The 21,714-nt window shown below is 43.4% G+C and overlaps 1 protein-coding gene across 3 annotated transcripts in view; it reads left to right on the top strand.

The window, feature by feature from the left end:
- ATG4B (autophagy related 4B cysteine peptidase) overlaps positions 1-21,714 on the top strand; it is a 552,878-nt gene that overhangs the window by 119,226 nt on the left and 411,938 nt on the right. For 2 of the 3 annotated variants that reach the window (XM_086944003.1, XM_086944005.1), the window contains exon 3: positions 15,654-15,725. The exons of the other annotated variant lie outside the window; for it this stretch is intronic. In XM_086944003.1, coding sequence (XP_086800129.1) covers positions 15,654-15,725 — 72 coding nt within the window. The remainder of the gene's footprint in view (positions 1-15,653; positions 15,726-21,714) is intronic. 3 annotated transcript variants of the gene reach the window in all.

Below are 21,714 nucleotides of genomic sequence, written 5' to 3'. Positions count from 1 at the left end.
ATCTAAAATTACCGCTACAAAAGTGAAAACGATGTGTTCATTGCAACCATGAAATTCGACACCCCCAGCCGGGAGAATAACTCAACGAGAATAAGCAAACAGCTCCTACCGGAATGTGTTCATGAAATATAGTGAGTTGTTTTCGGCAAAATACAAAGTTTTAAGAGTTGCACCCACCAGTGATGATAAAGCGAAAATAGCGTTCACCAAGAGAAAAAATACTAAACCATCATGAAATTCCTGTAGCCAAGTAGTTCTGAAGAAATAAGAACGTACATGTGCCCACAGCAGTAATTGTTAGTAGTGGTCTCAAGGATTAAAGCGTAATGCGGTTGTAGCTGCGACTTACTGCCACACTATAATATGGTCCTGCCCAGAAGGTAAAATGCAGGTACGTAACTCGACCTGAAGGTAACCATAAACGGGTAGATAGTAAACATAAAGTTAATGCGTCTAAGCAAAGGTGTAATAGTGTGCATGCTGCAGGATCGTGAAAACAGTGGTTACCTGGCTGAGTTCGGAGCAAAGGACGGAGCCTGGAAAATAACAAACCTAATAAACCGCAAACCTAAATGCAAAGAAACTAACTTCGGTGTAAAAACAGGCAAAATGCCTGTATGGTAAACAATGCGACTAGACAACGAGCTTACTGAAGAAAGACTGTGCGGCAAAACCTTTTTGTCCAAGCGTACACCGAAAAAGTGGAAGACACTGAGAGCCGTCTCGCGTTTTAAACTGTGCAAAAGAATCCGCAAATTCGCATTTCCGACCACATGATTGTGACTCCTCCCACATACAGGAAAACCCGATTGAACAATGTAAACATCACCACCATCTTAACGTGGTGGCTAAATAAATTGAAAGTACGCTGTAGCTAAGGCTAATAAGTAAACAGGAAACTAAATACGCTGAATGTTTGCTCGAGAATAAATGAAAAATAAAAAATAAATAAATCAACCAACGCCGAAAGCGATGCTGAAATGGACTGCCACGTCTACCTAAACACAGATTACAGTTTAGACATATTTGCAAAGTAAAGCATACAAATGCTGGAAGCATGGAACTGTTGATATTCATGCATGTATAATCACACTGTAAATATGTGGTGATATTCATGCATGTATATTCACACTGTGAATAAGGGGTGATATTCATGCATGTATTGTAAATATGCGGTGTAATCAATAAAGCATCATTTCTGTATGACAAATAATGTGACATTGAGGACTAAACACAACGCTATGTGCAACAAACCTGGTGACAACAATATTATTACTGAACATTTGAATAGCTATAAAGGCCCCAACCATAATGTTAGAGAGACAATGTTAAATAGACAACGTGTGTGTGAAAGTGTAAAGAGAAAATGGAAAGTGTACTACTACAAAGATAATATGTGTTATGCTGATGCAAAATGGTGGAGGCAACTACATTCTGCTGACTGTACTGATAGAAACATCTTAAGTCCAATTTATCATTGAGGCCCAAAGGAATCATTGTATTGAATTTTTTTATCCAAAAGTCCTCCTTTTGAAATGGCATTTTACTGGGTTCAGTACCCTCTTTTGGTTGCATTTTTTCCACAATTAAACATTGGACTTGGGTGATGTTGTGACCGTGTTCAATCCAATGAACTACAAGATTGGAGTTTGTATTTTTCGTCCTGATCATGCTTTTGTGCTCTCCAATGAGAATTTTGATTTTCCTTTCAGTTTTCTCGATGTAGAGAAGTCCACAGGGATATTTGATACAATAAATTACGTTTGAGGGGTTGCAGGCAGGATACATATTTTAGGTTTATTTTTTTCTCCTGTTCTTGGGTGTGTGATGAAATTCTACTGTATTACATTATTGCAGTGAATCCAATTGCTGCATTTTTTTCATTCCTGCATATTTAATGTCGCTACGAATATTCTGTTGTAGACGAATCTAGGACTCTAGTTAATATTCCCGATTTATGCCCTTATGTGGTTATATCAAATCATATCCTTATATAGGCATAAGAATCATACCCATATTAAGACATAGCCAATGCACTCCAAATACAGCAAGGCTACTCCCATAGACTCCTAGAAAGCACAACGTGTTCTTAGATAAACCAAGCCTCCAGCAGTCCGGGACTTCCCCCTGCTTCTGTATGGATTTGTCCTAGAACTCCTGGAGTCCTGAAAGAACTGCGAGTTCTTAGTGACGTCTTATGTCCAACCTTACGTCAAACTTGGCACCTTCCAGGTATAAATATACCAGCATCTGCCCTAGCAAAACACACGCTGGTTTGGAGCAGATCGACTATCTACTTGCCCGACGCCCTGCTGTAGCAAGTGCCGAAGGAAGCCGACCCTCCAGCTGACGTACTGATCGAGACGCTGTCTTTTCTCCTGCCAAGAAATCCAGCTCCAGTGTTTCCCTGCTACCCTTGCGGGTTGCTGGGAGATCAATTCCTGAGAGAGAGATACAAGACCTCCCACATTCTAAACCAGGTACGGAACTGATTAGACCCTTAGAGAATTCTTGGATAGATTCTTGGCAGAAACTATTTAACTTAAACTTTTTCTCCCGTACTTCTTCCCATGTACTAGGCTTAGGTTAGGTACACCGGGGTAGGCGTATCTTAGAAGCACTAGTTGAGTACGTTTAGTCAATATTTTATCATTGTATGTATTTTATCCATTTTAAGTATCTTATGGCTTAGAAACCATATAAATTCTTTTACAGTATTATTTCATAATACTCCTTTTACTGTACGCACTTTACTTTATTACAAGTATTGCAATTGTAGCACTTCACTTCTCTTGCATGAGCAAGAAGACTGCTCAATAAATAACCCTTTTATTGAAAACGCCCGTCTCTCTATTTCTCTGCACTTCTGGTGAAACTAAGCATGCACGATTGACTGAGTGAAATAGCCATCGATTGTTTCCGCGACTCTGGAGATATACTCCTTATTCTTGGGGCGTAAAGTTGTTATGTTATATGGTTGTCAGAAACTAATCTCTTCTTGTGTACTCAAGAAGGTTTCTAGTGACCTCTGAGCTAGCTGGCATTCACAATTAAGTCTGACATATTCAATAGAGACCTAGTCGACCTAAGTCCTACGTCTAAACTATCGTTTATGTTATTCCAATGTGCAGAGCCTATTGGGAATATAGGAACTACACTACATGGCGCCCAATGTTTGGTAAGGCGATAATTTAACGCTAGATACTAGAGTAACTCAGTCGTGCTTTTCACACAGACCCCTTTTCCCGTAAAAACTCCAATAAACGTCTGGAGTGGGTGAAAGGTTATTATCCGCCAAAACTTAGTAGGAGGGGAATCCTATGTATTAGTTTTCGGTTTAATCAACGTTGAAGGATACAGTGTTTCAAAATATTGTGCACCTAATCTTTGTTTCCTTGAAACTTGCTCTGCAAACTTTCAGTCAGTAAAATGACGGAGAGTGACAACGAAAGGGAAAGAGCTAGAATAGCAGCTCAAGCAGTCTTAGATGACACAACTCTCCAACAAAATGACCCGGATGCAATAAACATCCCGACAAATATAAGGGAAACCATAACTATAAAACTTATAGACAATGGGGTATCATCGAGAGGTGGTAAAGTTATATTTGTAATAGAGTCACATGAGTATCGGCAGACAGAGGTGTTCTATTCATGGAGAACTTTTCCAGCAGCAAATCCAGTGACACAAGAGTTCCACTACTACAAAGCAGAGGAAACATCAACGGAATACGTTCCTTTTGAGGACGTTGAAATTCCACTAACTTACCAGGAGCATGAGCTCTGGTTAAATGGCGCCCTAAAACATCATAAAGACATTACCAGGCTCTGTCCACTAGGTAGACCAGGAGCCACATGGCCGGTTCTAGCCAGCTATACACCACATCCTGACATTGAAGAAATGTCAGACAGAGAACTTTTAGCTCAACTAAAACAATTAATCAAAATACATAGACAATTGGCCCAATATGTCATGCAGACTTTTACAGTCCAACAGCAATAAAAATTCCACAGCACACCCCTCACCAGGGGAACACAAATAAAATTACACCACAGACTATACAATCAGTCATTGGCAAATTACCCGCAAAACAGGAACAAATTCCGTGCTGGTTAGCTCAAAAGATTACTCAAATAGAGGCAGTATTCCCTGATAGTACACCTCATGAAAAGCACAGAATTCTGACACTCTGTTTAACAATTGGGATTGCACCACATGTGGAGGACTGTGACATCTGGGGAACAGTCTTTGCTTCAATCTACACAAAAACACATGGTGTTCCGTCTATGGCGGTTATACCAGACGTACTAAGACAGATTCAAAATGAATACGGTCCAGAGCCTGCTTTAAATCTAGGTATGAAATTACTGGAAGACTTTTAAAAAGTCTTGGCTATATTACTAGCCAACATAAAAGGAGAAGCAGCATCGGTGGCGATCTGCTAAAAATTAAAAGAAACAGACATAGCAGACCAACCTTTTGAACTTGCCAGGATAATTGAAAGTGCTATGAAGAATTAGGTAGAGATAGTTTGGGTGGGAAACCATTAAAACCACAACTAACAGAAAATCCTGAAAAAACTTTTATTAAGAATAATCTCATTACTGCAAAAAAGAAGTGGGAGGGTAATAAACAGACCACTCCCAGAAAAAAACAGTTTCAGTCCAGAGGAAGGTCTCCCCAAAGGAGAGAAAAATCTCCAGAACGGGGGGTAGGTCTCCCCAATGGGAGCCCTCTGAAAAAAGATACAACCTTAGAAAAAGGGATCATTTGAGAAAACCTGACAGATATCAAGATAATGATACACGTCCCTCTCGATCTTTTCAGACTTCCTCACAGAAATCGGAAAGAAGAGGACGGTCAGAACATAAAGAAGAGCGCGTCAAGTCCAAAGACAAGGAACCTGCTCATCAAAGTAAAAAATTACAATTTCCCAAAAAGAAGGTAGCTAGTATTAAAATAAAACATGCCGAGGATCCTGAGGACACAACTCAAGAACGGAGAATGGGCCATAACAATGCTAGACAGCGCAGCAGAAGTGACCATAGCTCACAAGATCCTGATGAATCTTCTGGAGACAGTGGACACGAATGAATACATTCAAGTGGAAACTGCAGAAACCAGAGTCAGTGTACCCCATAAAATATATGAAATAATCTTGCGTATAGAAGGGGACAAAACTAGGAAGATAAGAGGTCTCTTTTGGGAGAATTTATCTGAAGGCTATAACTGAGAAAGCTGCGAAGGACTGGCCACCAGAGTTTGTTAGGGAGTGCCCACATGGCAAAGAAATGATTATGCCTGCCTTCTCAAATCACATTCCAATTCATAAAAAATACACTTATGCTAGAAAATGGGCAGTGGCCCAAGCCCCTGCATTATATAAAAATCATGTAGGATGGGATGAGTATTTTCCTCACCATAAAATCCAGTTAAAAAATACTCCTACTGCACAGAGGCAGTATCCTGTTAAGCAAGAAGCTAAAAAACAAGTCAGGGAGATCTTAGATCAACTTGAATACCAGGGGGTGATTGAAACATGCACCTCACAAATGAAAAATCCTTTGTTTCCTGTCTCCAAACCAGACGATTCATATTGTCTAGTATTGGACTACAGACACCTAAAGTCTTGTTGGAAAACATTTGCAGTACAAAATTCACACAGTGCGGCACTAATGAATAACCTCGTGCGCAAAAAATATAAAACGACATTAGATATTTTAAATGGTTTCTTCTGTCAAAACATTGCACAAGAAAGCAGGTATTTGACCGCTTTCTACAGTATGGGGGCCCAGATGCAATTTTGCCGTCTCCCCCAGGGATTCAAGAATAGCCCAGGATTATTTTCAAACAGGGTAACAGAGTTACTATAAATGTATGATGATGAGGCATTATCTTATGTCGATGACATCTATCTTACGGACGATGACCTGGACACACACTTGAAAAGAGTGAACACCATTGTACTTGGGTTCGCATCTGAAGGGTACAAATTCAACTTTAAAAAATCACAAATTGCCCACCTCACTGTCCTATTTTTGGGATATGAATTATGAAGTGAAGGCAAAAGCTTAGCAGACAACTTCTTAGAGAAGTGTGCAGTGCTCCAAGCTCCAAAAACGCTGAAAAACTTACTATCAATTCTAGGATTCCTGAATTTCAGAAAAACTTACATTCTAAACTACGCAGAGAGGGTTAAACCTCTCTACGAATTAATAAAACCTGATTTCAAACCAATTAATTGGACAAAGAAAAAAACAGAAATTTTACGTTTAATACAAACAGACATGTTAACCAAAACAAAACTGCAAACACGCGTAAACGAACGCAACCTTGTAATCCGAGTCATCCCAGGAAGATGCGGATTTTACGTACCTGACCTCTAATGAGGGAGAAACTGTACCAATATCTTACAAGTCACACTTGTACACACAAGCTGAAATGAAATTCAGTTCTACTGAAAAAATTCTGACTGCGGTTCAAACTGCTGTAGCCAAAGAAAGAGCCCTAGCCCAAGGGAATCGCATATCTATTTTAACTGCGGTATCAGCCCTTGAAGCGGTAACAAGACAGAGCATGCCAAATGCAATGGCTTTACATCCAGAATGGATACAATGGGTTAATTCTCTTACTACAACAGACGCTGTACACGCTTTTGATCCCAAAATGAAAAAACTAGAACATCTAGAATAGGAGTATGAATATCCCCTGCCGACCGAAATTCTGCCTCTCGAACAGTACGCCTGCGTAATTTACACAGACGGATCTGCGCAACATTGGATTGTGGAAAAACAAGTATACAATGCAGCATGTGCGATTGTAAAAGGTCGCTGGCGAATAGGTAAATTCAGACCTTTGGTCACTAAAACTCAATCACTCGGAGACTGAGCTGAACTACAGGCTTTAAAGATGGTGCTTGTAAATGCCGATCGCGAATTCCCCACACTAATAGTGTGCGATTCGCATTACTGCGTCCAGTCTTACAATGTATACTTGCAGAGCTGGATTCAAAACGGTTTCAAAGATGCAAAAGTTGGCACAATAAAGCATAAAAAGCTATGGGAGCAAGTAGTTCTTTTACAGAAAGAACTGGCGGCCCAGCAGGCCCGGCTGAACATGGCGGCTGGCGCTTGCTGTTCGCAGGCACCTTCCTCCCCCGGCGGCTGATTCATCTGCCGCGGCGAGGCATTATTCTCCCTTGATGAGCCCCACGCCGTCCTGTCACCGCCGGCTGAGCCGTAATGGAGAACATTACATACTTTTAGCACGATATAATCACACTCTAGTTCATTTCAAATGCTGCCTTGTACAATTTCCAGGCCGTGTCAAGAGGGCTGACTCCGCGCGCATGCTAATACCGGGCTCGCGCGGGGGTCTCAGGGGGCAGGAGTCGGGGCGCTACAGATGCGCCAGGACAAGAGACCTACAAGATGGATGGCTCCAATTTATTTACCGAAGCTTCTAAGTGCTGAAAAGCTCTCGCATGGAGAACAGACGAAGAGCAAGCGAGGAGTAGCTACTTGTTGACTAGGTGATGGCGGGGAGATTTGTTGTTATTATTATTTTTTTACTTCAAAACAGCACAGCAGGTTAATGGTCGCTGCTGACACCTGCAATCTTGGAAAGGTCACAAGTTTAAATCCCATTATGGTAGACTAAGTCTTCCATCATTCTACAGTCAGTAAATTAAGTACTATTAAGGGCCTGATTTAGAGTTCGTAGCACCTGTACTCCAGATTTAGAGATGTCCACTGGCCCAGGAGACAGCTCTAGTCGTTGGCAGGTACCTCTGTCGCGTGAGTTCCTGTCAATGAGTGAAAAGTATGACAGACAGCTTCTTCAAACATGACGATCGCTTGTCAAACGTTTAAATTGTTTATGTCTTTAAAAAAAAAATCTCAAAACTAAACTGTTGTATCTTGTGGTATTCTGCTGTTCTTGTTAATGCTTATTACATGGTGTTTCCTTTTAATGCTGTAAATATTGTAGTGCTCTAGAATGTGGTCACCTAGCAATTGGTTGATTCTATGGCGTTGCTGTTGGTGAAGTTGGTCCTTCTGACTTGTCCATGTAGCCAATAAATAACCAGCTTATAACCAAAAAAAAAAAGAACTACAAAAGACTCACGTGATACATACACTGAGTCATCGACGTGATGGCGTTCACGTTGCAGGGAATTAATTGGCTGATAAAACCGAAAAGGCAGCTGTCCACACGGCTTCCGTAGCTACAATTAAGCGTTGTAAAAAAAGAATAGACGGTGAAACGCTACTAGCAGTAAAAGCCTCAATGGAAGGCAACTATGCGGCTTTACCTCTAAATTATCCACTCGAAAATACATACATAATTGATGCTAACTCCGAGATTGATTTGGATGTGGCCCCAGCGCTCGGCTGATGCCAGAACTGTTATAAAAGATTTGCAAGTCTTTATCGCAACATACGCAATTGGCCCGCTACATTCTGACCAGGGTCCTGCGTTTAGCTCTCGAGCTTACAAGGAGGCCATGGCCAGCTTGGGCGTTGCATTGCGGTACTCTAGTCCCTTCCATCCTGAGGGAAATGCGGTAGTGGAGAGAAAAAACCGTGACATAAAGCAATCTATAACAGCGAGGGTATTAGGTTCGGGTGATGGGTGGGTCAAACATCTAATAAGTGTCCAACGTAGTCTTAATAATCTGCCAAGACATTCTCTGGGTGGAATCACTCCGTATGAACTTTTGTTTGGTACTAGAATGTTGATCGAAGACCTCGACCGTCATACTTTAGTGGTGGAAAAAAAAAACCTTTGATATCAAAGATCGTTTGGCTGTTTTACAGGACTTAAATGAAACAAGAAGAAGTCTAAGTAACACAAAGCAAAAGTCAACGGCCACTGAAGAAAAACCACATGTCCCAGCAAGACCTGTCTGGATTCCAAAGATTGGGGATCTGGTCAGAGAAAAGATCGCGGTAAAGAAAGAATTTGGGCCTTCTTACAGAAAAGCGGTACCTGTCTTAGCAATTCAAGGAACAAGATCAGTAGTACTACCGCCCCTTGCTGGTAAAAAGGAGAACAGAGTTGTATCAATCGACCTGGTAAAACCACAATAATGTGGCCAATAATAAGTAGTAGGCCCAGTGGACTCCCAAGATGTAGCAGAAGACCAAGCCTGGCTACAATTCAAGAGTTGTATCAATCGACCTGGTAAAACCACAATAATGTGGCCAATAATAAGTAGTAGGCCCAGTGGACTCCCAAGATGTAGCAGAAGACCAAACCTGGCTACAATTCAAGAGGTTCAAACTGAGAGACTAATCACATTTGATAAACCTGCAGAGAGAAAAGAAGGACTATGCAACAAAGCCATTGAACTTGTGCCTCTTGAAACCCAAATTGCAACAGTTCGTCAAGAAACACCTGTCTACAATGATGTAGCCTCTGCCTATATTAATATGATAAAGGAAGAAGCAAATCCAAAGATTATTGAAAATCCTGAAGCAATTCCAACAATTGACAGAACTGCATCTGGCTACTACATCAATTTCGATGACTTTTCTGAAGATCCTAGTGAACATGAAGAAAAGCAAGCAAACAAAACTTTCAAAGAAAAAATTACAGAATTCTTTCATCAACTTGGAGAAACTTCTTATTTCACCATGGATTGAATTGTGGATTGTGTTAGGTGTACTTTTCCTCCTGCTGTTGCTCATTTTGGTATTAAGCTTGGGAAGAATGATCGATGGAAAATACAGTACAATGGACACAGCAAGTCAGAACATCAACTTGGTTCTAAAGCCTCACAGATCTTCTCACATTGAAAAAAGAGAACTATCATCAGTAAACATCACAGCCATTCCTATACCTGGTGGTGTAGCATGGGACGCAACTGATTACGACATCTGTGGCCCGGTTGAACTATTGAAATATCCACATCATTTCAAGGTTTCTTTAAGTGACTTTTTATCACCGAGCACTTTATCTGATGATTGGGACTTTGAGACTATTAATAACATGATGTCAGATTTAGAAATGTCAGCAAACTTTACAGAACATGATTATTTAGAAGGTTCATCAGATTATGAAAAAATGTATTGCTTTAACCATTATGGGCACCACTATTTGCATAAATCTGCTAATCCTAGAAATGTTTTTACTTATAACCAATAGGAACATTGTCCAACACCATCAAAAGGCAGCTCGGAAACATTTTATCAGAAATTCCCATACTTCTCAGGGTTTAATAACACTGATCCAGAAACATTTTATTTTAAAATTATGAATAGGACAGGAATGAAAAACATGTTGACAAATACTAAACTGATGTATTCTGCAAAATTTTATGAACAATTGTCTACATTTGGTTTTGAATTTTAGAAAAACAACATTGAGACAAAAACTGTCTGGGGTTCGAAAGATTGGCAGGTACAAGGTTTAGAATCATTATTCAGAGCCTGCATGATCCCAGAACAAATAATGTTCCTGAATGATACCATTCAACAAACAACCTGTCTTGGCCTAGCCAAGATAAAGGTTTTAAACAAACCGTCTATACCAAAACCCATACCTGATAGTAATAGCACTACAGATAAGGAGATAGACGTATCCCATATTTTGCACCAAAACAGAACTAATCCTGATTGGGAAAAATGGTTGATCTGGCCCACAGACACTAATAACTGTCAAGATAGATTCCTGAACAAAACACAGGGGTTCAAACAGAACAGGCCAGACCCAAGATATTCCCAGAGACAACATCCAGGGATAGTAACAACATACAGTGTAGGGAAAATGTGCCTCGAATGGCTACAGAAATCCACACTACCAGAAATTAAGCAACACTTGACCTTACTTAAAGAAGGCGTTGACTTACGAGATTTCTTATTGGGACCTCGGAAACAGCGTCAAAAACGTTTCATATACACCGGTATATATGCTGCTTACAACGAAGCTTGGAAAATAACGCAAATTGAAACTGCTGAAAAAATACGAGAAATTGATCGTATTAATTTGGAAAAAACACTATCTGTAGTGGACAATGGGTTAAGGACTCTGTCCTCCAGAATTTATACATTGGACAGCATTGTATCATCTGCTATTGATATAATTGAACAGGATATGCTAATGTTACAACATGGCCAGTCCCAATTACGTTCTATTGTACAGTTAGGCTGGACGTTACAAAATCTCCGTTCAGGCTTCGTGCCATGGCGTGTAATCAACACACAGTCATTATTTTCTATCTTTAACATTACAGATAAACAAATCTCTTTGGCACAAAAAGGAGCAGGCTATACAGTGCTGAGCATTGAAAAACTAGAAAGATTACCATTAACATTTTCGGAGAAACCTGTCATTGAATGGATAATACATGGCACCATTACAATACCGATAACGACTTTTCAGTTTCAATATTGCCAAAAGCACATACCAGCGGGCCTGTATGAAAGGTTGGGTAAAGGGTACATCAAGTCAACCTGGAATTTACCTTACACACATAGGTGTTGGAGTGGGGGTAAAAAGGAGGTATTTCTTAGTGGTAACAATTGTAAAAACTCACTAAGTGGTACACTTCTGTGTCAAGAAATTAACTTGCATGAAGCCTGCGAAGGTTCATCAAATGACCTTTCATGCCACCTGCACTGCACCCCTGCCACACAAATAGGGCCTTTTTTCAGACAACTTTCCAACGGCAGTTACGTAATGTTAAGTGACCGCAGCTGTTGTGGCATGTTGCCAAGAACGGCCTATCTCGTCAGTGTTACATCCAGGGTCACTTGCTGTATGCAAGTATTGTATCCAAATAGCAAACCAGACAAGGAGGCAACGATATGGCCTTCATTGAATATCTCTTCTATTCGAATTGATACTTTAAGCAGACGAAGTCCATTCTTTTACAAAAAACTGTGCCTTTGACCTCGTCTAAAGAGACGTATGATCTGCAAGTCGCAAGGACGGCAGCAGAGATACATACATTATTATCAACAAATTGCCCCGTGCATTTCGTAGAAATGTTAAGTCAAATCTTAAACATGTCTGATACCAGTGGCATCGCACATGTATTTAAGACAATTTTTTCGGGTCTGTTAGCACCCTTTGAAGCAGTCCTGAGCATCTTCCCGAATTCCGTGCACTCTGTGTTCGGCGGCCTGCCTCTCATCTTGGGACTTGTAGCAGGAATCTTATTTTTGTTCCTTCTGCTCCGATATGGAAAGTCCAGTCACAGGCAAAACTCAGGCTACAATGGAAGAAACGCTCCTTGCGATGCGATACCGAGATAGGATTACTAAAGTGCTCGGCTTGGCGCGGCTAAGAGATCTGAATACCATCTGGTTCCTTTCATTCAGACCAATCTGGCAAGATTGCATCCTACCTGTTCTACGATGCCTGCTCTGCGGAGAAGAATGCGTGTTAGACGTCTGTCTCACACTCCTATCAGCAGTACCGAAGGATGTCGATACTTTGCTTGGCTCGGTAACGGCTGATGCAACGTGTTCTCCCCAGCGGCTACCTATTCTGATGAGGGCATTCGTTGAGACCTCACAGCTACAAGCTGGTAGTGAGGTACGAGATGAAAGCGGCACACAGGTACAACCTTCTGTGAACATTGCTGATCTAGACAACGATGACGGCAATGCATCTCACATATGCACTTTTTCAGACATGGTCCAACTTTCACCTACTGTAGTAGACTAATTCTTTGCCAGCCTATCCGAGTTAATGTTCTCTCCTAACAACGAGAATAACTTTTGAAAAAAAGACCACACAGCGTTCCCTGAACTTTGAATTTGGCCTTCAGTTTTGATAAACAGAACTTCTAAAAACTATTATTTTTTTCAAACGAAAATACGAAAATATTTTTTCCCCGTTCCCAAAATATTTACTTTTTTTGGCACATGATACTCTGCTTAAAGTAGAACTATTCTTAGAGAACAAGAGTTCTATTTTGAAACTCTAGAGACGATATTTTCGCTTAGCCTCTAGCACATGTACAGCCTTGTATATATATGTGATGAAATGGTCTCGGCCTTCTCATCTGTATTTAGAGACATTTCATATATGTAAATTTCGTGATTCATTCAGTCAACATCTCAATGTACGATATATGCATTATCTGAATGATACCACTGCTTACAAAAACGTACAGTATAATACTCATTTTTTCGTGTACATACCATTTCAAATGCATTTCATGTATTTTGAGGTGGGATGGAAAACACATGCATAGATATGTTTTAAATTGCTTAGTATTTAGTAATGATGGACATTATAAGTGGAGTGGGTGTTGTAGACGAATGTAGGACTCTAGTTATTATTCCCGATTTATGCCCTTATATGGTTATATCAAATCATATCCTTATATAGGCATAAGAATCATACCCATATTAAGACATAGCCAATGCAGTCCAAATACGGCAAGGCTACTCCCATAGACTCCTAGAAAGCACAATGTGTTCTTAGATAAACCATGCCTCCAACAGCCCGGGACTTCCCCCTGCTTCTGTATTGATTTGTCCTAGAACTTCTGGAGTCCTGAAAGAACTGCGAGTTCTTAGTGACGTCTTATGTCCAACCTTACGTCAAACTCTGCACCTTCCAGGTATAAATATACCAGCATCTGCCCTAGCAAAACACACGGTGGTTTGGAGCAGATCGACTATCTACTTGCCCGACGCCCTGCTGTAGCAAGTGCCGAAGGAAGCCGACCCTCCCGCTGACGCACTGAGAGAGAGACGCTGTCTTTTCTCCTGCCGAGAAATCCAGCTCCAGTGTTTCCCTGCTACCCTTGCGGGTTGCTGGGAGATCGAGTCCTGAGAGAGAGATACAAGACCTCCCACATTCTAAACAAGGTACGGAACTGATTAGACCCTGACAGAATTCTTGGATAGATACTTGGCAGAAACTAATTAACTTAAACTACTTCTCCCGTACTTCTTCCCATGTACTAGGCTTAGGTTAGGTACACTGGGGTAGTAGTATCTTAGAAGCACCAGTTGAGTATGTTTAGTCATTATTTTATCATTGTATGTATTTTATCCATTTTAAGTATCTTATGGCTTAGAAACCATATAAATGCTTTTACAGTATTATTTCCTAATACTCCTTTTACTGTACGCACTTTACTTTATGACAAGTATTGCAATTGTAGCAATTCACTTCTGTTGCATGAGAAAGAAGACTGCTCAATAAATAACCCTTTTATTGAAAACGCCTGTCTCTCTATTTCTCTGCACTTCTGGTGAAACTAAGCATGCACGATTGACTGAGTGAAATAGCCATCTATTGTTTCCGTGACTCTGGAGATATACTCCTTATTCTTGTGGAGCAAAGTTGTCATGTTATATGGTTGTCAGAAACAAATCCCTTCTTGTGTACTCGAGAAAGTTTCTAGTGACATCTGAGCTAGCTGGCATTCACAAGGAATTCTAGCATATTCAATAGCTTGAAAAGCCGTTTAGGAAACACCTCAAAACGTGGATTTTTAATCTCTCTGATGACTGGACTAAAGCAGCCATCTAGCCCCCCACTACCTTCCTTGTGACTCGGTCTTTTGGTTTGTCAGCGCCATGATGCTCCCTCCGGAGCGAACGTTCGCGCTCTATAAATACCCATCCAAATATCCAAATATCCAAATATCCAAATAGAGACCTAGTCGACCTAAGTCCTACGTCTAAACTATAGTTTATGTTATTCCAATGCGCAGAGCCTATTGGGAATATAGGAACTACACTACAATTCTTCTTGGCAAGAAGCTCTTTGAGATTATTGCTTCTGGTATATGCGAACAAGGGAAGTTCAACTAAAGAGTTGCCGAAGTCTGATTCCTGTTGTAAAAGTTCCCATCTTTTGATAATAACCTTGTTTATGCTTCTTGATCTTGTAGACATTTTTGATACAACGAAAATCCGGTTGGTGGGTGCTTTTGTTTGATGGTTAGAAAGGATATATCCATGGGTTGCCATACGCAATAGAGAATAGGACTGATGATCTCCTTCTGAGACCCGTTGCTCACTCCAGATGGGTTTTGTGGAGGTTTAAGGGAGACTCGACAACCCAGACATTCTTACAGCAGTACATTTCTACAAAGAAAAAGAGAAACTGATGGCACTGGCCACAGGGGTAGTAACCTTTTGAGGTTGCACTATCCATTTGTATCAAGATCTAGCCACACAACACTGAAGAGAAATTGGGTATTCAGACTGGTTACAGCACACCTTTGCAAGTTGCTGTTGATGTACAAGTGGGACACCTCTTCTGCCTGATGTTAAAATGGCATTCTATCTGAGTGTTTACATTTCCAAATGTCTGCCTAAGGATAGCATATGGAGGTTTGAATGGCAATCTAAATGATAAAACTATTACAGAGGAAGCAGAGGCCCTTTTTATTCTCTTAAAACATTTCTTGCATCAGTTTCTTGAGCAGCACAAAGCTTTCCCCTTGTGTAGAGCCCTTAGTCTATCAGGGTGTAAACTCCTTTTACCCATGGCCTCATCCTTCAACTGTGTTCCTCCCTGCCCCGTTGGTGTAGCATTGTTTCCTTCTTCATTGTTCTTGCCATCATATTTTCTTTGTTTTCCAGAATCTTGTTCCTGGTTGGTATTCAACTGGGAGTCATCTCATTGTTAAATATTGCGGAGAATACATGACTCCCTCTTTTCTTCTATTGTTTTAGAGAAAGACGAAATCTTCTGTGATGTGGCATCTCGACTCTGGTTTACCTACAGGAAAAACTTTCCAGCTATAGGTAGGAAACATTGTAATTTCCATTCTTCCATGTGTATGTGCTTGGCGCAACTATAGTAGCCAACTCTTCAGACCAGCATAAAGAGCAGGTATTTTTTTATCATTTAGGTATGGTGAAGCTTCAGCCTTTCACCAACCTGAGCTGTGGTACTTTCAGATAATTTAACCGCACCTTGACCATTCATTGTGCCTTATATTATGTGTGTAAATGTCTTTATTAAGTTTTAACATTTGTTTTTTAAAATGCTGTTTGACAAACTCTTGTACAGATTGCATGCATGCACATGTTTATGTAAATAGACATTCATTGATTAGAATCTGCATAAAGGAGAGCACTCATGCTCTATGCTGTTTGCGCGCCATGTGGGATGGGTATGCTTAGACGTGAGCCCCAGGCTCTCTACACCACTGGATTCAAGCAAGCCTGGCTGAAGACGGCTGGAATGCCAGAAACCGGTCCACAGAAGCTTGTTTCCGGTCCAGGGAAGGCATGGCTTGGCAGTTCGGGCTGGACTGTTCCCATGAGGCACAGGGTCAGACTGATTTGCATATGGCCATGTCTGAACTGGGGTGGGGTGGGGTGGAGTGCAAAAAAACGATGGATTTGGGCCCTGATCTCTGTACTGGGGTGAATGTATGACATTGATCTGCATTCTGTTCATCAACTGTGGTTTTTGCATTTGTCACCCCGAGTGGGATGGGTATGCTCAGACGTGAGTCCCATGCTCTCCACACCACTGGATTCAAGCAAGCCGGGCTGAAGACGGCTGGAATGCCAGAAACCGGTCCGCAGAAGCTTGTTTCCGGTCCAGGGAGGCATGGCTTGGCAGTTCGGGCTGGACTGTTCCCATGAGGCACAGGGTCAGACTGATTTGCATATGGCCATGTCTGAACTGGGGTGGTGTGGAGTGCAAAAAAACGATGGATTTGGGCCCAGATCTCTGTACTGGGGTGAATGTATGACATTGATCTGCATTGTGTCCATCAACTGTGGTTTTTGCATTTGTCACCCCGAGTGGGATGGGTATGCTGAGACGTGAGTCCCATGCTCTCCACACCTATGGATTCAAGCAAGCCGGGCTGAAGACGGCTGGAATGCCAGAAACCGCTCCTCGGAAGCTTGTTTGCGGTCCAGGGAAGGCATGGCTTTGCAGTTCGGGCTGGACTGTTCCCATGAGGCACAGGGTCAGACTGATTTGCATTGTCGTGATTGTAAGCAGCGCAAGAACTAACGCGTGCCACAAACCTTATGCAAATGACCAGCAGAGACGATCGGACGAAAGTCCCCTCGACTTGTCCCAACACAACACCCAGCAGTGAAGTTACAGCCACTTTCTGAGCGTGTATTGCAAGAAGCCGGGAGGTGATATGGTGATAGAAGATTCGGGGTTTGCTGCACTCTCTTCTGGGTCTGGTCTGAGTTATCCGCGAGATCTCAGTTGAGGAACGTACTGCAGCGTGGGGAGACAGAGAGCAGGAGTGAGTACCTCACCTGACTAGCGTCAATCCCCCCTGCCCCTTGGTTACTACACTTACCAAAGGCAACACTGTATGATTCGTACAATGTTATGGTGCTGTACCCGAATCCGAGATAACTGGATACTTGTAAAGGAAAGTTATAGTCACTTCCCTCAATAGAGAACGTTGGTTCCAGAGAGACTCTTCTACCCTCCGGCTCTGAAAGGTACTTTCTGTTACTGAAACGTGGCGTTTCTTGCCCGTCTCGTTTTGCCTACAATACTTCTTGGGAACAATAAGATGGTCAAAGTATCAAGGGAAAGTATACAAAATACAGATCAAATACTTCTCAAGTCGGGAAACTCTGGTGCGATAAAGAAACATAGGAAGCGCACCGCGCGGTTTGGATTCAAGAAAGTAAAAAGGTTTTGAAAGAAGAACGAGCCCGTTCTTCCCTAAGAATACTTGCGACTTGCAGCAGGAAAACAGCTTCTCCTCTGACCTCGCAGGCTCTTTGTCGGCGCGGGGAAACACAACTCTGACCTCGCAGGATCTTCGTCGGCGCTGGGCTTCTAACTCACTGACCTCGCAGGCTCTTCGTCGGCGCTGGGCTTCTAGGCAATAAATCCGGCGGGGACAACACCTTCCGCCATCACCGAGACTGCAAAAACAATTGTCAAGCACCTTCCTGCTGCAGGGGAGGAGCCTATATAGGATCAGCCCGTTTTCCAGCCTTCCAAAGCCGCATTGCCCTCTGGGACATGTAGTCCGTCTGGAGAGGACGCTCTATTCGACGTCTCTTTCTTCTGGCTGTGGTGGCGAGAGAGATCGCGACATGCATATGGCCATGTCTGAACTGGGGTGGTGTGGAGTGCAAAAAAACGATGGATTTGGGCCCAGATCTCTGTACTGGGATGAATGTATGACATTGTTCTGCATTCTGTCCATCAACTGTGGTTTTTGCATATAGCATGTGTTTTGAGCAATAATGCTTAAAGAAACGGATGTATGAACTGGGACATTTTCATGCTGTATCGCTTAGCGCATGTGATGGCCCTCCCACCCGGGCTGTTTCCTATGTGTTGTGCCCGACTAATACATACATTTCTTATCTATCTGTTTAGGTTGTGTGATCCTAGCCGCTATTGAATGAAGTTAGATAACATGCCCTGATTATGAATGTGAGACACATCCTCAGTAGGGTAACGCAGTCTTCTGCTCCACAGGATTCCCAATGGCGCTCAACATGCTCCACACGGGCCACTTGGTCCATCTGACTGAGAGCATCATGTGAAAGTCTGGGGCCCCTGCGAATCATCTTGCCCTGGATTTCGAATATCTAGTAGAATCGCATCCCATGCGTCCGCCAGCGGGAGCACCCGCAGGCCCAGCGTGTCTTCCCCCCGCAGTGCCACACTCTCCGCCTGCGCTCAGCATGTCAGCGACAGTAGTCAGGTTTTGGTGTTCGGTGGATCTGGTGACTTCTAGCAACTAGTGATTAAGCGCTTGGCTACAATGAGCCCGAGGTCTATAAATCGGGACGTTACTTTATGCTTTTTTGTTCTACGGTATAGGCCTAGTTGGCAGGTGTCCCAGGAGCATGCGACTGTGCGGCCCATGCATTTGGTCAAATGTGTTGTGACTGCTCTCCAATAGGAGGTGAGAGCTGTGCATGCCCCTGAAAATGCAAGAGGCCTGCATCCAGTAATCTGCATCTAGGACACTTGGCATCCACGCAGTTGAAGTACCTATTAATCTTAGCTGGTGTTATATATGCTCCCTGAAGTATGTAGCACAGTATTAAGCGTAACTGGGCATTCTTGGGGATAGGCCCCTCTAGTATGGCCGACCATTCGTGGTCAGTGCACTGCGTCTGTAAGTCTGCGTACCAGCGCTCCCTAAGGGATGTCAGTGGCTGTGTCGAATGCGTGCTTAGGGACTCAGAGAACCATTTAGTAATGTGTCTGTTTGTGCCCAGCTTGTGTAGGTATTGAAAGGTAAGATGGGTCACAGGTTTGTGAGTTATGTCACCCCACAAAGCTTGCAGCGCCTGTGTCAGCGTGGCATATAAGAGGAATTGGCCCTGTGGTAGGTTATCTCCTCAACCAGTGTGTGGAATGGCACTAGCTGCTGGTCCTGATACAGGTCACCCAGGGTCAGCGGTCCCCCTGCTTCCCATGAGAATAGTTCCACTGTTCAGAATATGAAGTGGTGAGCTAGTGTGCCCAGAATGGGCAGGAAAGGGCATATGGCACAACTTCCTTTTTAGGCCCTGGCGAAGACCTCTATAGGCAACCGAAGTCGGAAGCTGAGTCGGGACTGTACCCTTCCTACCAGGGTGGAACAAGGCTATTATTTGGGACTGCGTATGACCAGGCTGTTGCGTGACAGTGTCCGCCAACTTTCTGCCACCAATCCAGCGGGCCACCCACTGTAGTTGCAATGCCAGATAATAGTGTTCCATGTTGGGGACTGCCAATCCGCCACAGTCAATGGGTACAAAAGGTTTCGCTAATGCTACCCAATTAAGTGTTCCATACCATGTGAATTGCCTCAGGTCTTGCTCTAGAGCACGGAAAAAGGAGGGTCCAAGTTAGACTGGCAAATTTGTAACGTGATAAAGCAGCTGAGGGAGCACCACCATTTTCAGGAGCGCTATATGACCTACAGTGGCCAAAGAGAGAGTGCGCCAGAAAGACATCTGAGACCTCACCGCCGTCGCAGCCCGCATGAGGTTACCTTCTAGAAGGTCCTCCCACTGGCGGTAGATAAGGATCCCCAGATAACGGGAGGCTGAGTTTTGCCACGATACCGGCATACCACCCAGTACCAGCACCGGATCTGGAGTAGTCTCGGGAAAGGGATACAGGCACAACTTCTCTCACTTTACCCATTGCCCTGACAGTGAGGGGAATTTTCCCCCAGCCCATACCTGTCAAGGGCAGCAGATAAAAAATCCCATTCCAGGGTGTTGAATGCTATTTCTAAGTCGAGAACTAGGCAGCCGGAGTGCGCCCTCCTCTCACCAGAGTAGTGTGCCGCCCTGAAGAATCGGTGTATATTCAATGACGTGCAGCGAGTGGGCACAAATCAGTTTTGATCTGTGTGCACTAACTTTGGCACCAGGGAAGCCAGTCTGCACGCTAGTGTTTTGTCCAACACCTTGTAGTCTGTATTCAACAATGCTTGGGGCCCGTAGGAGCCCAACAGTTCTGGGTCTCTGCCCAGCTTGAGAAGGGAGACCAGTAGTGATTCGCGGAGCGACTCCAGCATGATAGACGACTCCTGTGTGCCACTGTACATGGCGAGAAGGTATAGGGCCAGGACCGTCTGGAACGCTTTGTAGTACTCGGCTGGGAAGCCGCCAGGGCCCTTCCAAGTCTCGCCAGCGCCTCTATGGCCACCTGCGCCTCCTGTAGCGTGATCGGCTCCTCTGTTTCCACGCATTGCTACGCTGACACCGCGGGCAGTGGTAGTGGGGACAGATGTGAGTTCAGGTCTGGGAGTGCTACTTAAAGGGTTGATTTGTATACTCTAGCATAGTGAGCTATGAACTCCTTATGAACATCATGCTGGCCAGTTATTAGGAGACCCGACGCCGATCGAAGCGCAAGGACATGAGGGTGTGCCTGATCTTGCTCTATTTGCTGTTGCATGGGTGCGCGCTGCATGTGCGGCATAATTTATGCTTCGTAGTCACTCCATGACCTGTGTGTGATTATACTTCAGCTTATCTAAGGCATGCTGGGGTTCGGGTGCCCTCGCTATGTCTGACTCTAGCTGGATAAGGGCATTTTCAATGCATGTGGCTTCTAGATCCAATTGCCGGCGTAGACTCGAGTTTAGCCCCATACATTATAACCAGACCACAGCTTTACATGCTTTCCATACCACACCCCCATCGGGGACCGAGTCTTCGTTTGCTTCATAATAATTTTCAATAATAGTTGCTACTGAAGCCCTGAAGGGGGGAACTTCTAGTGCCGCAGTTTGGAGTCTCCACACGCTGGTGACATGCACAGCTTGCTCATCTAGAAGATGTATCATGTGTGGATTGTGATCCGAATGCGTGCGGCCCAAATACTGTGCATGGGTGCATTGGGCAGGCAGCGCCTCACTCCCTACAAATCGGTCAATGCGTACGTGCAGTCTGTGAGGGTGAGAGTAATGAGAGTATAGGCATTCTCGCTGGTGCAGTGTCCTCCATATGTTGGTGAGACCCCAGTGGCGCAACCATTCCCTTTGAACCTTAGCGTGTGACGCAGCAGCTATGAGCTGCAATGGTAGGAAGGAACTGTCTAAGTTTGTGTCCAACTCTGCGTTAAAGTCCCCTCCCAATAACCAAGGGATGTCGCACCGACTGGACAGTATGCCGTAAAGTGTCTGCCAGAATGCTGCCTGATCGGTATCTGGGGCATAGACGGACCCTATGACAATCTGCCTCCCATCCAGGTGACTATGTGACAACACATAGCGTCCATAAATGTCTATCTCAGTCTCTTCAGATGTGTATGGAGTGCCCGGGTGGATCC

This window comes from Lissotriton vulgaris, chromosome 11, assembly GCF_964263255.1.
Source record: "Lissotriton vulgaris chromosome 11, aLisVul1.2, whole genome shotgun sequence".
Taxonomy (NCBI): Eukaryota; Metazoa; Chordata; class Amphibia; order Caudata; family Salamandridae; genus Lissotriton; species Lissotriton vulgaris.
This window is presented reverse-complemented; position numbering and strand designations above follow the sequence as displayed.